Below are 15,797 nucleotides of genomic sequence, written 5' to 3' on the forward strand. Positions count from 1 at the left end.
TGTGATCTATATCCTGTCTGGAGGTGGAAACGACCTGCTGCCTTTTTTGGAGCCGTTCCTTTGACTGTCCGTCTTCCAACAGCTTTACTTGTCTTCATGGAGAGGGTGGGGCAGGAAACGGGTTCGAGGTGGCTTTCCACACACACACACACATACACACACACACACACACACACACACACCACACAAAGACACACACATGCACATATGCAATATGTTTGTCACATAAATGGGGCACAACTGTGTTGCTGAGGTTGAGGGTTTTGTTTGTGTGTGTGTGTGTGTGTGTGTGTGTGTGTGTGTGTGTGTGTGTGTGTGTGTGTGTGTGTGTGTGTTTCCTGGGAATGCGGTGACATCAGAGCAGCCAGCTTTTGTTTTGAGGGCAGAAATGCAAGAAGAAGAAAAAGAAGTCGTCCAGGGTGCTGAAACAAACAGACCCGTACACACACACACACACGCACACACACCTTTACACGCTGAGATCATTGTTTCTCCGCCTGCCTGTCTCGTTTTCTTGCCTCCCCCCACCTCTCCTGCTATTTTTATCCCCCCGCCCTCCCGCCCCACTGGGCTCACATCTGGAAGTTATTGAAGGAGAGAACCAGAACCAGCCCCTTCACCATGAGTGTGTGTACGTTTATGTGTGTGTGTGTGCAGTGGTGCATGCCTGGTGAATCATGCCCCCCCCCCCGCCCCTCCCCAGTAGAATTTTGGTTGTGTTTTCATCCTGGTGTCATGGTGTCACTTGACCTCGACATCAGGCTATAAGACTGAAACCATGACCCCCCATGACCCTGTGGAGCAGAGGGGGCGGAGCCTAAGGGGAAGTTTCCCCTAAAGCCCCCCCACCACCACACACACACACACCTTCCCCTCTTTTGTATAACAACACTGATATTCTACGTGGACGCTTGTGTCACGTGACTCTCGGGGATGTCTTGCTCTCGGCCAGAGTGTCCAGAGAACACACACACACTCAAATACATAGCCATCCCCTCTGGGTGTGTGACCCCACCCGGCGTCAGGTGACAAACACCCAGATTAGTATGTTGATCATCGAAGCGGCTCCTCCCCCATACTATTATACTGTATAATTAACAAATTACAGCATACACAGTTATAAAGCGGACCAGACATAGTTGAGACACGCCATCAATCTGCTGTGTATGTGGGGGGATGGATTGTGATGGAGCTTCTGGGAAAACGGGTTACAGAATTTCTTTTTTTGGCCCCTAAAATAATAGATGAACTGGGAGGTTGTGTTTGAATCTCCTGACGTGCAAGTCTTCAGCCTTTAAGTTCCCTCTGTTGCAGTTTTTACGAACCGAAAACAGACGTCTGTATGTGTTGGGATAATTTGCGGCCCCCCGAAAAATCCCCGAGGGTGGGAGGTGGGGATATAGGCGGTGGGGTTAGCTTCAGCTGCTGTGTACTTGAAAAAGTAACATTACAGCTAAAACTTGCACCTGAATTCAGTTCCAGAATTTACACTCGGTCGAGTGATTGTTCATCATTTGGAGAATGCCACCCCCCACCCCACCCCAACTCACACACACACACACACGCACATCTACCCCTATCCCAGGGTTATGCAGACACACACTTATCTGTAAATCTGACAAATCACCAGGCGCAGGGATACAGCTGCAGCTCCCCCCCCCCCCCCCCCCCCGAGCAGCCTCCGGGGGCCCGACCCCATCAAACCCCCACCCCCCCTTTGACCCCATCACCCTCCCCTCCACCTCCCACTTTGACCCCATCATCCCTCACCTCTGTCTCACCTCAGCGGCAGCTAATTGCTAACAGGGCGCTACATGACAGGAGCCTCCTGGCATCTGAATGGGGGGGGGGGGGGGGGGGGGTCCTGTCTGAGCAGAGTTGCCCCCCCACCTCTTTTTTAGCCCAAGGGCGGCTGGGTGGCGGGTCGTCTCGGAGGTGAGCCCAGAAATGCGCAAGGTGTCAGGGGTGCTAACTCAGGCCCCCAGGTAGCGATGCTAATGAGCGATAGTGTGCCGAGCCCCTCCTCACGCTAACGCTTTTGGTATCTGAGTTCTTTTTCTGCATTTTCTTCTCTCCTCGTAGTCGCAGTGGTGGCTGGGGCGGGGGGGCAGATATAAAGCCCTTGTGCAATGGAGGGGGGGGTCGGTGTGTGTGCTCTATTATTAGCGGGGGGAATGGCACAGGCCTGGGAACGCTGTCCTCTCTGGAAAAACAAACTTTTCTTCCTCCATGTCCTTCTTCACTTTCTCTTTCCGTCGGGGATGATGGGAAATAAATCGGTGGTGAGGGAAAGAAAAATGTTGGGGGGGGAGCTTGTGGCGGGGATGACGCAGGAGACGTGAGGAAACCGACGAAATCGACGTACTTTCTCTGAAAATCCATAGATTAAAAAAAACACAAATGGTGAAAAGGAAAGCTGCAGTGGTGAGGGGGAGGAGCTGCTTTCGCTTTCTTTTCAAAATAAAAGTCCTCACTTCCGTTATGAACCATTTGAGATAAAAAAAACAAACACAGTGGTTCGTGATCGATGTTTACCTCTCATCCCGTTTTACTGTTTGCTGTTTTTTTTGTCACTGCCAACCAGGAGCCATTTCCAATTTGTCACTTTGGAAACACTGCTAGGGGTTAGTTTCATTGGGGAAAAAAATGCAGGAAGTTAAAAAAGGAACGAAGTGTGTTTATGTATTTATATATTAATATATGTATTTAAAAGTGTAAGTGCTGCTCCGCTGGCGTGGTGTTTGGAGAACACCAGGATCTCAGAGGTTCCTCATGGAACCGCCCTGGGTCTCTGGCAAGAACTTCCAAGATCCGGGAACTCCATGCCAGACTGTCAGACACTGCAACGCTAAATCCTCGACATCTTCTCACACTGCTCCTCTGCTGGAGCACCAGTTCTCGTGTTGTGTGTATGTGTGTGTGTGTTAATGTGTGTAATCCTGGAGGGTCATCTTTGTTTCCACCCGTGTGTGTGTGTGTGTGTGTGTGTGTGTTTGTGTATGTGTATGTTTATACATTACATTCCTCCTATTTTAAATTGTGTGTGTGCGTGTGTGTGTGTGTGTGTGTGTATAATCTTAGAGGGTCATCTTAAAGTTTTTTTTCACCCGTATATGTTTGGTTGTGTGTGCATGTGTATGGTCACCACACATTTCTGCTTGTGCTGTATTTTCAATGATGTGTGTGTGTGTATATGAATGTACATTGCATGTACATCGCATTCCTCCTTGTGCAGTATTTTAAATTGTGTGTGCGTAATCTTTGAGGTTCATCTTAAAGTTTATGTTTTCACCAGCAAATATGTGTGTGGGGGGGCACGTACTTTACATTCCTCCTTGTGCAGTATTTCAAATGTGTGTGTGTGTTGTGTGTGTGTCCCTCCACATGCTCACGCTCTACCTGGATTCCTGCATTCCAGAACCTTCTCAGGGGGTCATCAAGTGATTTCAGGGAACAGGAAAGAGGAAGAGGGGAATAAGGGAAGAGAAGAGTTCCATTGTGATGTCATCTTATTAAAGCTTCTTCCTCTCCTCCTTCTCCTCCTCCTCCTCTTCCTGACCCCCCTGTAATGTTTGTCTTCATCCAAAAAAGGCAAACCCCTTCACCTCTGAGGAGAAATTCTCCCACCTGCCCTCCAACTTAGGTTTTAGTCCAGTTAGCCGGTTTAGTTTAGTCTAGCTGGTTTAGTAAGTAGCCCAGCTAGTTAATTCAAGTTAGATTTGTGGTGAAGAGAAACCCGGCATGGAGAGGAAACTTCAGTCACTGATCTGATCACTGGCGGTGCTAGGACGGGCCCGCATCACATACACACATGCACATGTTCTACTACCATATAAGGAAAGAGCGAGAGGGAATCATGCAGGGCTGAAACAGGGGGGTCTCCTCTCTCTCTCGTTCTCTCCTTCTCCCTCCCTCTTCCCCTCCCTCTCATTCCCTCTCTTCCTCTCTCGCTCTCCCTCGCTTGTCTCTCTCTCCCCTACCCTTCCTCTCTCTTGTCTCTCTCCTTCTCCCCCCCACCCTCTCTCTTTCTCTCTCTCTCTCTCTCTCTCCCTTTCCAACCCCTGTTCTCTCTCCATCTTTCCTGAAGTTCCTCTCCCTTCTTTTTTTCCTGGTGCAGCCTTTCGTTTTCCTTCGTCCTGTTATCACTTCCTTCTCATGGTCTCATATTTTGTAACCCTGCACCCCCCCCCCCCCCCAACACACACACACACACACACACACACTAGGTCTGAGACGGTTCCAGCCTCTCAGTAGACAGCACACACCCAATTTTGGAAAACCTTATATGAGGCTCACCCCCCCCCCCCCCATGCACACACACACACACACACATTTATACTCAAGTACACATTAACTGGATGTCCCACTGCTGGCCTGTTCAAACACATCGTCCGTGTTGGTCCAGGCCAAACACTCGGCTGCGTGAGGCCAATCGGAAGTGAGATACACTTCACACACACACACACCTGGAAACACACAGTTTTCTGCTTTAAGTTGAGTTTCGGCCCGGGGTCTCCACTCACCCCCCGACTCAAACAAAGGCTTCTTTCAAAGCACATGGAGTGCAGAGAACCCCCCCCCCCCCCCCCCCATCCCCGAACGCTACGAGCAGTGTGTTGCTCCACGCCAAAACAGGAGGCGGAACTCGAACACAGGGCGCAGTGTGTGAGTGTGTGTGTGTGTGTGCAAGTGTGTTCAAGCAAGTTTCGTCCAGACGTTGTTAGTGAATATTTTGACAGAGCAGCTGTTAATGTGTACATAAAAATGATCCAGGACACGCAGCAGCGTGTGTGTGCGCGTGCGTGCGTGTGTGTATGTGTGTCAGTGTATACTGTATGTTGGAATGTGAGTGTTTCATGTGAGCATTTATAAACAGAGGCTCTTTCCTGGGAGTATCCGGTGTGTGTGTGTGTGTGCATGTGTGTGTGTGTGTGTGTGTGTGTGCGGAGATAGAGAAATGCGCTCTCCCCGTCCTGCCGTTCCTCTCTTTGCAATGTGAGACCAAGAGGGCGGTGGTGCTGGGCCAGGTCTTCATCACCCTTCTCAGGGAAGAAGATGATGACGAAGGTTACATAAACACATCTGCTCCTGATCTTCATTTCCAAAAAACGTGCAGCCGGTGAACCCGGATCCCCCGCGGAAAGCGTCCATGTTCCCTTGGGTCATGTGACCAGGAAGCGGCGCACATCGGGTTCTACACAGAAATCAAGGAGAACGTCCGATGTGCCAGAGCAGGCCGACGGGGTTGAACACTGGTGCCCATCTATCGAGGTCACTGACTTCCGCCATCTTGTCGCCTTCGCCGGTTAACCACTCCATTCATGTCTGCGGCAGATGTGGTTGCTAGGAGACCAGTGATGTAACCTCCAAACCTACGTGCAAATCCCGAGGCCGGATCTCTCATTCATGCCCTCCTTCCATTCACACGTTTCTGTGGCAACTGGCGTCACATAGCAACTGACCGACCAATCGCGGATCGGGATCTCGCTCTTCTTCTTTTTCTTTCGTCGCCGCTGCCGCCGCCGCCACCACCACCGCCAACGCCGACTCCCTCCTGTGCGTCTCCGAAAGGTGCTTTTTAACCTTCAGACCTTGGGATACTACCAGAGAACCACGGTCGGGAAGTTCTTCCTGCTCAGAACGTCAGGTCCGAACGGTATCTCCCCCTCCAATGCCGGTCTGGAGCGACGAGCGCGCAAACATCTGACCTGCTCTGGTGGGAGCCTCTGGGCGTAGTTCCATGAGGAACAGGACTCCGCTCTGCTGCAGCTCACAGGAGGTCCACGGTTCTCATGCAGGGTTCCACTGGGTTCCACCTTTGCTGTTCTCCTCCTGTGCCTGTGTAGGTTCCCCAAGAGTCTTCCTCCCCCGGGCAGCACGTTCACTGGAAACTCGTCTGCAGGTGCGAATGACAGGTTGAATGTTTGGGTGTCTATGTGTGTGAGCAAGTGATTGACAAGTGACGCTGTGATTGACAGGTGGTCAGGTAAAAGGCAATTTAATTGACAGGTGACCCTGTGATTGACAGGTGGTCCAGGTGAAAGGCCTTTTGATTGACAGGTGACCCTGTGATTGACAGGTGGTCCAGGTTAGAGGTCCTTTGATTGACAAGTGACCCTGTGATTGACAGGTGACCCGGCCAAGGTAATAGGCCATGTGACTGACAGGTGACCAGGTCCAGGTCAGTGGACCTATGATTGTCAGTTGAACAGGTTGTATGATTGACAGGCAGTTACGGCTCTGTAACTGACAGCTGATGCCCTGTGATTGACAGGAGGGACACGCTTGCTTAAGACTCAAAGTGATCTGGTGATCAATGATCGATGAAACTGCAAGGAGCTCAGCGTTCCTGAACATCTCAGCGGCTACTGCAGCCCCAACATGTCCGCCTGAGCGGAGAGCCGGAATGTCCTCCCATTTCTTTCCTCCGCCTCCGACTGCGTTCATTGTAGTAACTCCTCCGAGGCTGGAGACGTGGACGAACAACCGCACACTTAATAACAGGATAGCTCGTCGGTCGCACACACACACACACACACACACACACACACACACAAACACACACACACACACACACACACACATACACACTCAGGGATTTAAAGCTACAGGGTCAGGAATGCCAGGGAAAGGATGATGAGGGGAAATGGAGGAGAAATCAGGATCGGTAGAGTGGAAAGATTGGGGGGCAGGAAATCAAGAGTGAAGCTAAGTGGCTAACTATCTAGCTTCAAACTTTAAATGGCTGCAAATGGGGCGGTCCTGGAGCTCCATACTTTTTCCCCCGTGGCTTTCCCTCCCTTTTTCTTCATCCCTCTTTCCTCCTCCAAGGCGCAATGGCAGCGCTGCAGTGCCTAAACCTCCTGAAACTTCCCCGAAGAAGAACCAGCCACAAAATGGGGTTCTGTTTGTTTGTTTGTTTGTTTGTTTGCGAGGGGAGGGGGGCTACAGAAGGGACAAGTAAAACCACAGGGTGGGAAGGATGGAGACGCAGAAGAGGTATTTCCGGAGCAGCGCTTGGGTTGGAGGCCGGCCCATGATGGCTTATCTGAGGGGGAGCCCGCTGCCTCGGGATTGGCCGGTGGACAGGAAGTAGATGGGCCCGTCAGATTACAGGCCACGGCAAGACAGAAATCCTTGGGTGCGGTATGAAAGGCGGGACGGAGGCTCGGTCTGGCAGGGTGCTCTCACCTTCTCGCGGTCGTCTGGGATGGTGCAGAGGAGATCCAGCAGAAATACGTGTGTGCGGCATGCTATTAATGATGCTACTTATAGCATGGTAATAAAGCGATAATGACGCAGTGGATTCACTCAAGGTGGCAGGAGGGTGCAAGATGCAGTGCCGCCGTGTTTGTTTTGGAAACAGTTGGCAGGTTTCTGCCAGAGGACAGTGGGACACGGCTCCTCACACGTGTCTCTCGCTCTCTATTTTTTCTAAAGATGCCGTTGAAGCTGGCGAGCTCCGATTGGCTGTGCTGGCAAGAGACAGAGTTCCCTGTCGAGCTCTGGATCCTTTAACGCATCCAACTGTCTCTGACTTTGACCTGCTAACTGCCTCTGTGAAGCTACTGAGAACTTTGTACGTGCGTGTGTGTGTGTACACACGAGCGCGTACACACACACACACACACACCTGTGCCTGTATATTAGTCGAAACCACCAATCGTGTTCCCGCTCAGCCTTACCTATCAGGGACAAAGGGTCTTTTCACAGAATGTATCACTGTCTTCCTGAAGCGCGCACACACACACACACACACACACACACACACACACACACACACACTCACACTCGCATTGGAAATGCAGGTAGATCTGATTACACGTATGTTCGTTCTTGCTGCAGCTCCTGTGGGTCTCCATCCCGTTTCACACACTTTCTTTCAAACTTTTGGTTGAACCCTTAAGGACCTGTGTGTGTGTCTGTGTGTGTGTTCAGTGTGCTAGTCGTCCATGTTTGTTCTTTATCACATGAATTCTAATTGACCTCTCATCCGTGGTTCCTGCAGCACCCAGAAAAACATGTTGACTTATGGATAATTATTTCTCAGTGGCTCTGCTGCCGCCTTGTGTCCAGCTGTGGCGTCGCCGTTCTCTGAGCGGCCCTGGCTTTTAGACAATAACATGAAAATCGATCACTATCTGGACACAACCTTTGCATCGAGACAGTCATCGACACGTCTCCAAACATCTCGGTGTTTCAAATAGATAAATACTACTGGTACTGCAGTATTTTTAGTAGTTTAACTGTGAAAGGTGTTTTCATGTAAGGAGTGTTTGTTTGAAGTAGCTGGAAGGTGGTGACGTGGGAAGGTGATGTATGTGATGATGGAGAAGCTGGAGAACAGTGAAGACCTCCACGTTGCTGATGGCCTCCTCTTTCATTACCGTGTCACACACACTCACACACACACACAGTCCTGAATGACTGGCACTAGTGCATAAAACATTTATTTTGTCCTGGCTTGTTGGCTTCCATTCTTCTGTTGGCGTGTGCATGTGTACATTTATGTGTGTGTCTGTGTGTGTGTGTGCCTCGACACGTATGTGGGCTCGCTGAGATAAACACCATCAAGGATGGCTGGACACATTCACACATACACACACATGTGCACACACACACAAAGGCTCAAATGGTACTATCCGTCTGCACACAGGTGTGTGTGATGAGAAATCTGTTTTGTTCTAGTTGTGCAGTCATGCATCCCCCCCTCAGGTTACTCCCCATTTCTCTGTCTTTCTTCACACACACATACACACACACTGAACCCCAGACCTCTGAACTTTCTCAGAATCTCAGAAATGATCAGTTGCTGTGTGAAAACCAGCAAAACATTTCAACCCCCTAAAACTGCAAGTCCCAGCATGCCTGTTGTTTGCACTTCCTGTATCTGAATCTGAACCCATGTCTAACTTGGAAATACTTTGACTTCCAAGTCGATGCTGATGAATATATATCATTTTTTTTTCCAAAATTAGCCAAAAATGCCCTTTGTCTTCGGGGGTCGTTACAACAGCGAATGTTGGTGCACGACCTTGTGCGGTGATACATGCCCTTGTGAGTCCTGACTCAGTTCGGGCTTTTGGAAGCCGGCAGTGATTCAAGATTCTAAGTGTTGTCACATGTAAAGTGTAGAAATGTGTTTCTTTGTACAGTAAAACTCCTACTTTGCTGTTCGTAGTGCATTTAGATATGTGCTGATGGGAAGAGTGCAAACATAAATATGATTATAGATATGAATATGAGACATGACATAGAGCAGTGGCAGTGCAATAAAACATTTGAGTGCAGATTGGTGTGCAGCTCACAAAGTGCAGATGCAAGGATGAGTGCAGATTAAAAAGGGCAGTAGACTTTACATGTGCAAGAAGAATATCATTATATTACATTACATTACAGTCATTTAGCAGATGCATTTATCCAAAGCAATTTACAAAAATTGCAATTTAATAACAGAAGATCCAAAGTACCAGTAGTCGTCATTCAGAAGTCACCACTCTACCAAATAGCCATCTCAAAACCATATACATACAAACATTCATTTCATTTCTTTGTTTTTTCGGGGGGCTAAGTGCGATTAGTGGGGTAGTGCTTGGTGAAGAGGTACGCTTTCAGCTCACGGTGGAAGATGGGCAGCGACCCCACTGTTCTGACCTTTTCTGGGAGTTCGTTCCACCACCGGCCAAGACCGAGAAGAGCCGAGACCGGTTCGATCGGCAACCAGGAGCTCTGGGTGATGGGGTGGACAGTCGCCGAGAGGTGGCAGATTGGAGGGGAGGGTAGGGACATGTGGCTTGACCATATCCTGAAGATATGACGGGGCTTTCCCATTCACTGCCCGGTAGGTGTGCACCAGGGTCTTGAACTTGATGTAGGCGGCCACCGGGAGCCAGCGAAGGGACATAAGGAGGGGAGTTGTGTGGGAGAATTTGGGATGGTTGAAAACCAAGCGGGCTGCCGCTTTCTGAATAAGCTCCAGAGGCCTGATGGTCACCGCTGGGGCACCGGCAAGGAGGGAGTTTTCGTAGTCCAGATGAGAGATGACTAGAGCCTGGATAAGTATCTGTGCCATATCCTCCGTGAGGAGTCTGCAAATCTTCCTGATGTTGTGATGGAGGAATCTGGAGGAACGTGCGACTGCTGCAGCGTTCGCAGTTGGTTGTCAGCTGTTTAAGAGTCTGATGTTCTCCTCTCCTTCCTCATGTCCACTATCATCTCCTTGGTCATGTCCGTGTTGAGGGTGATGTTGTATCTTCTGCGGTGTTGTCTACGAATTTCAGAATGATGTTGTCCTCATGGGAGGCGACACAGTTGTGGGTGAACAGGGTGTTGACGATGGGGCTTAGGACACATCCCTGAGGAGTCCCTGTGTTCATAATGATTCTAGCTGAGGTCCTGTTACCTATCCTGACAGACTGGAGTCTGCCAGGAGCCAATCACAGCGGGTGGGTGCAGGCCAAGTATGGACATTTTGTTTGATGGTTTGTGGGGTATGACCGTGTTGAATGTGGAGCTGTTGTGCGTACCTCTTTGTTTTCGAGGTGGAAGAGGAAGTAGTGGAAAGTGGCGTCTGAGGTGGACCTGTTGCGCCCTTATGCAAATTGCAAGGGGTCTGAGATTTCCATGATGTTGTTCTGAATGTGGGCCAGCATCACTCGCTCAAGCACTTAATGATGATCAGAGTGAGTGAGGCCTGTAGTCATAAGGCAGGTGGATGGGCTCCTCTTGGGGAGGGGGGACAATGGTTGTGCTGCCACATGGGTGGAGTGGAGCATTATTTAGCAGCACTTAGCATCTTGTGCACGTGTACATGCACATGCTGGGACCGGAGATCTGATTTATAGATCCTGTCGCGCACAAATGTTTGAATACAGACCCATGGGAGTGTGTGTCTGCAGCGCCTCTCTCTGAATATGACCAGAGAATAACCTTTAATTAGTAGGGCTGTGTCGTTAGAACTTGTGTATATGTGTGTGTGTGTAGGCGTGTTCGCTCAGGCAGACGCAGATAGGCCGCACGTGGATGCCTCATCTACCTTGGCTGCCTAGCAACCTGCTAAGCCGAGGGGAGGAAAAAAAAAGGAAAAAGTAGGAAATACTGGGGATGTGACCCGTGTGACGTTGCTGTGGAAACGGCGGGACCCGCTGAACCGGTCCCAGTGTCACCGAGGCTCAGTGCCTGAAAGGACCACCTCAATGTGTGTAGGGGCATTTCTCCCATCCTCTTATTGGGGACGCTGTTGCCAAGTGCAGAGGAGAATGTAATCAGATCAGCTGATGGTTGTGGCTGTTAGCTGTTAGCATGTTTGATGCTTGCAGTTTCCATGCACTGGTACTCATTCACGGTCATTAGGAATGGCCGCAATGAAGGTTAGCTGTATGTTAGCATGCTACATATTTCAGTTCATCATGGTGTGTAACATGCTAGTAGCGAATACAGTGGACTTTTGCTAATATTAGCTCTCTGTTTGAAATTCAGTGTCTTTTTCTCAGAGTAATGGGTTTTGCAGCAAATAGTAGCAGTAAGCACATCAAGTATTATTTTATTAGCAAAGAACCTTGGCTCTAGATGACTTAAGCAGTGTGTTGGCCTGCTGCATCGCACAACTAGCTTTTGCTAAACCCAGGTGCTTTGCTGTTCTATTGTGGTTATCAAAGGCAATTAGCACGCCGCTATCAACCACGTGTTTTAGTCATTTATGGTATTGTATAACCATGCTGGTAACCAATACAATGGACTTAAGCAAATATTAGCTGTTTTACGAATACATTCTAGTTCGCCCAGACATGATTTTTCAGCTTATATAAGCTGTTTGTTCCTCAGCTATTCCAGTTAGCTAACACACGAGAATCAAGTTGATGTTAGCTGTGTGTTAGCATGCTGCACCAGACAACCAGCTTCTGTGCTTTACTGCGGCTAAGATGACGGGCTTTGGCTAATGTTGATCGTATGTAAGCTTTAGTTAGCAAAAACAGGGTGACGCCACCACGGTTTTTAACTCCTCCACCCGTCCAATGACTCAAGTTTCATGTTTTTTCCCTCCGCCCATCCCCTGAAACCCATCGCTTGATGGTGCCGCTGGCTAAAGGTCGTTTTCCTGCCATGGACACAACCTTTAAATGTCCTCCCCTGATGTTCCCCGACACCGGCGTCTGATCACTGTCAGAGCCCAGGAGATACTTTGAAGCTCCTCTCCGCCACCACTGCCACGCATAAAGGCCAATCTGGAAAGGTTAGCACCATGCTGCTAACAGCATTAGCGATGCTAATCGCACTTTAGAAATCGGGCGTCACATCGCAGCTACTCTGTTATCATACTTTCCGCAGCTCTCAGATTACATCCCCCGGCTCACTGTTGTCATGGTAACCCCCATCCGAAGGGTGTACCATCCTCCAGAAAAGGGCGGGGTGGGATCGATGGTGCAGGGGTGTATTGGTCGCGTCTGGCCGAGCTCTCAGAGCATCTGCCTCGCATGCTATCTCACATTCTGCACGCCCGGGGGGGGGGGCGGGGGTGACACACGCACACACCCACCCGCGCACTCTATCTATCTCTCTTCCCCGTTTCCACCGTCGGTCCCCGCTTCCACTTGCACGGAGGACTCCGCTTGCATCACCGTCACCAGCCGTCCGGTCTGGCGACAACCCCGCGGCGGGATGTCCCCCACCCCCTTCGTTCCCGGAGCGACCGGATGAGAGGACGCGCTTTTATTTTGAAGAGCGGGGCCGGAAGCGGGCCGCGTCCCGCCGCCCCGTCCCCGCAGACGCGGAGATGAACAGACGGTCCATGTGAGCGGAAACGCGAGGAGAAGAGCAAACCCTGCAGGTGTCCTCCTCCTCCTTCTCCCCCTACTCCTCCTCCTCCTCCTGCATGCTGCAGATGGTTCGGACCCGGGCCCAGCTTGGCGTGGCCCTGGAGGAGATGAAGGAGGTCGGGGGGACGGAGGGTGGAGGAGGGGAGGAGGAAGGCGCCGAGCCGCCGAGGAGTACCAACAGGAGCTCCGGGACCGCAGAGGTACCCCCCATTCCACCTTTAATTTACCCCCCCCCCCCTCCTTAAACCCTTGCGTCACCCTTCCATCTCTCTGACGTCATACCACCCATCATGGATTTACAGCTGAATCACTGGATCTCCAACCTGGATGGACCGGTTTTTTTTGAACCCACAACAGACGCGAGATAGATCCTGCACATGTATGCTCTGTCTTTCTCTCTCGCTCTCTCTCTCGCTCTCTCTCTCTCTCTCTCACACACACACACACCACAGCCACTGCTAATCCCAACACCCAGTTTGTTAATCCAAGCTAAGCTTTTTTGTATGTGTGTTTATATATGTGTGTGTGCGTGTTTGTGTGTGGTTAATGTTATCAGTTCAGGGGACCCAATCCGATTTATTTTGTCGTCACTGTTGTTTATTGGATGATGATATGTGCCCCTTCCCCAAGCAGGAAGTTGAAGTGTGAGGAGGGGGTGATGATGATGATAATGGAAAAGTAATGTGACCGGATCGATCACCAGTGTGATCAATGTGATCGGTCTGCATAACTGTGAACCAGAGGGTTACATAACCATAACCCTGGTTGAAATGCAGAAGATGCTGAAAGTGTGTGTGTGAGTGAGAGAGAGAGAGAGAGAGAGAGAGAGAGAGAGAGCTTTGAGAACACCCCTGTTATCTGGTTTCTGAGGATGAGGATGCCAAGGGCTGATTTGAGCTGGCCGTTGCCAGGGGATACAGTGGTCATAGAAGGGGGGCAGTGGTGGTGTGTGTGTGTGTGTGTGATGATGACACAGTCTCGTCTCATCTCCACAGCTACAGTTGATCTTCATCCAGTCATTGGGTTTCATTATAAATTATGCCGTGTTAGGGCCGACGCAGAGAATGGCGCCGAGGTGAGTGGAAGTACGTGTCACACAACACCCGGGCGATGGACGTGGTGGGTGCAACAGAACAGAGTTTCTGTTACAACAAGAATTGCGTGGTGGTGGAACATCAGGGGTGTCTGAAGAGCAGAGCAGAGTGATGCATCTTCTCACAGACAATTCAGGCCTTGGGGTGAGATGGTTCTGCTGGGTTCTCTGTGTAATCTCCATGTTCTCCTTCATGGGTTCTTCTCTGTCCGGAATCTCCATGTTCTTCGTCTTCCACCGTCTGTTCATTGGTTCTTTGAGGACTAAAGTGTCTTTAGGTGTGAGTGAGAAGGACCTATGATTGACAGCTGAGCCGGCTGGGTTAAGGCCCACCTCTTGCCCCAGGGTGACCTGTGACCTGTGTGACCACACACCCACACCCACACCCACACACACACACTCTACTATGTAAAGCGTGACTCATTATGTACTTAATAAGTACTGTGATGGCACCTTTTTAACTCATGGGACTGTGTGTGTGTTGTGTGTTACTGTTAATCTAATAGACACAAGCACCTATCTACAAAGGAACCCATCTCTCCTGTCACTCAAGTCTCTTCCCCAACACACACACACACACACACACACACACACACACACACACACACACACACACACAGTGCTCTTCTGTATTGAGTAACCGATTAATGGATTGATTCTAATCCTGCTCCGTGAATCTGACTGGTTGTCTATCCTCTAGGTTGTAAGAAAACACACTTGTGCTTTGGTGTGTGTGTGTTTGTGTGTGTATACTTGACATTTAAAAGCAATCGTGTTTGTCATGGGTGTATTCATGAGGTCCATTTGAGGAGGGAGGGAGGGAGGGAGGGAGAAGAAGCGGGGGGATTGAAGGGGGAACCAGGGAGGCAGGTAGAAGAGGGGGGCAGGGAGAGGGGCAGAAACAAAGGGCAGAAAGAGGGGAGGGGGCTGGAGAGAGGGTGGAGGGAAGGATGGGGAGAAAGGGATGGGGGAATGAGAAAGTAGGAGATAGAGAGATGAGGAGGAGAGAGAGACCAGGAAGGGATAACAGCTAGAGACAGAGAGGAAGTAGAGATTTGTGGGAGGGATGGGGAAAGAGAGAAAGAGACAGAGGGTTTTTAAGGAGAGATGGATGGATGGATGGATGCATGGATGCTCCTGTGGTTTTGCTCCAGGCCCTGTCTGATATTTCCATGTCCTGATGGACAGCAGGATCTCTATAGTGTCTCCTGAGAACCCTGAGACAACATGGCTTTCTGGAGCTGGATCTCTGCTGGCCCCCATCACACACACACACACACACACACACACACACACACACACACACACACAAGAGGTGGCAAATGCAGCAGTAGGAGCTCCTGAGAATGTGTGGAGCAGCAGACCCCTGCTCTTCCACCACCATCTTAATCATGAAGAAGGCTCTTAAGAGCATTTATGATGTGTGAATGAATGAATGGTTGAGTCTCTGAATGAGGCCCTTTGGTTGGCTGGTGTAGCAAGTTATGTGCAATGAAAGAGCGACTGAATAAAATCCTTAATTGTCTGTCTGACGTCGTCCTCCTGACTCCACAGGACATGAGGAAGCACGTGATGATGACCCTCCTGGACACTGAACAGTCGTACGTGGAGTCGCTGCGCACTCTTATTCAGGTAACACACTTGGACACACACACCTGTAGCTGTGAGTCTCGATTGCTGACACAAATGTAGGTAATGAAGGTGTTATGTAATCCACTTACCTTCATCCAGCTTGGCAAAGCTGCTGACTGCCTGCAGTAGCCATGCTAATAGCCCACCTTCCGTAAACACTGTGAATGTGTGTGTTAGCTAAATTAATTCAAGCTAATCATACAGAGAGCTAGCAGTAGGCGAGCATCCTGGCTCTCCCATAGCAGAGCAGGAGGAGG

General features: G+C 50.1%; 1 protein-coding gene across 1 annotated transcript in view; it reads left to right on the forward strand.

The window, feature by feature from the left end:
• The window catches only part of arhgef17 (Rho guanine nucleotide exchange factor (GEF) 17), a 38,529-nt gene that overhangs the window by 10,843 nt on the left and 11,889 nt on the right, over nt 1–15,797 (forward strand). The window contains exon 2 of the mRNA XM_086176913.1: nt 15,463–15,540. Coding sequence (XP_086033039.1) covers nt 15,463–15,540 — 78 coding nt within the window. The remainder of the gene's footprint in view (nt 1–15,462; nt 15,541–15,797) is intronic.

The sequence above is a fragment of the Fistularia commersonii genome, chromosome 3, assembly GCF_037954325.1.
Source record: "Fistularia commersonii isolate RoL2024-O1a breed Wild chromosome 3, RoL_Fcom_v1.0, whole genome shotgun sequence".
NCBI classification, from domain to species: Eukaryota; Metazoa; Chordata; class Actinopteri; order Syngnathiformes; family Fistulariidae; genus Fistularia; species Fistularia commersonii.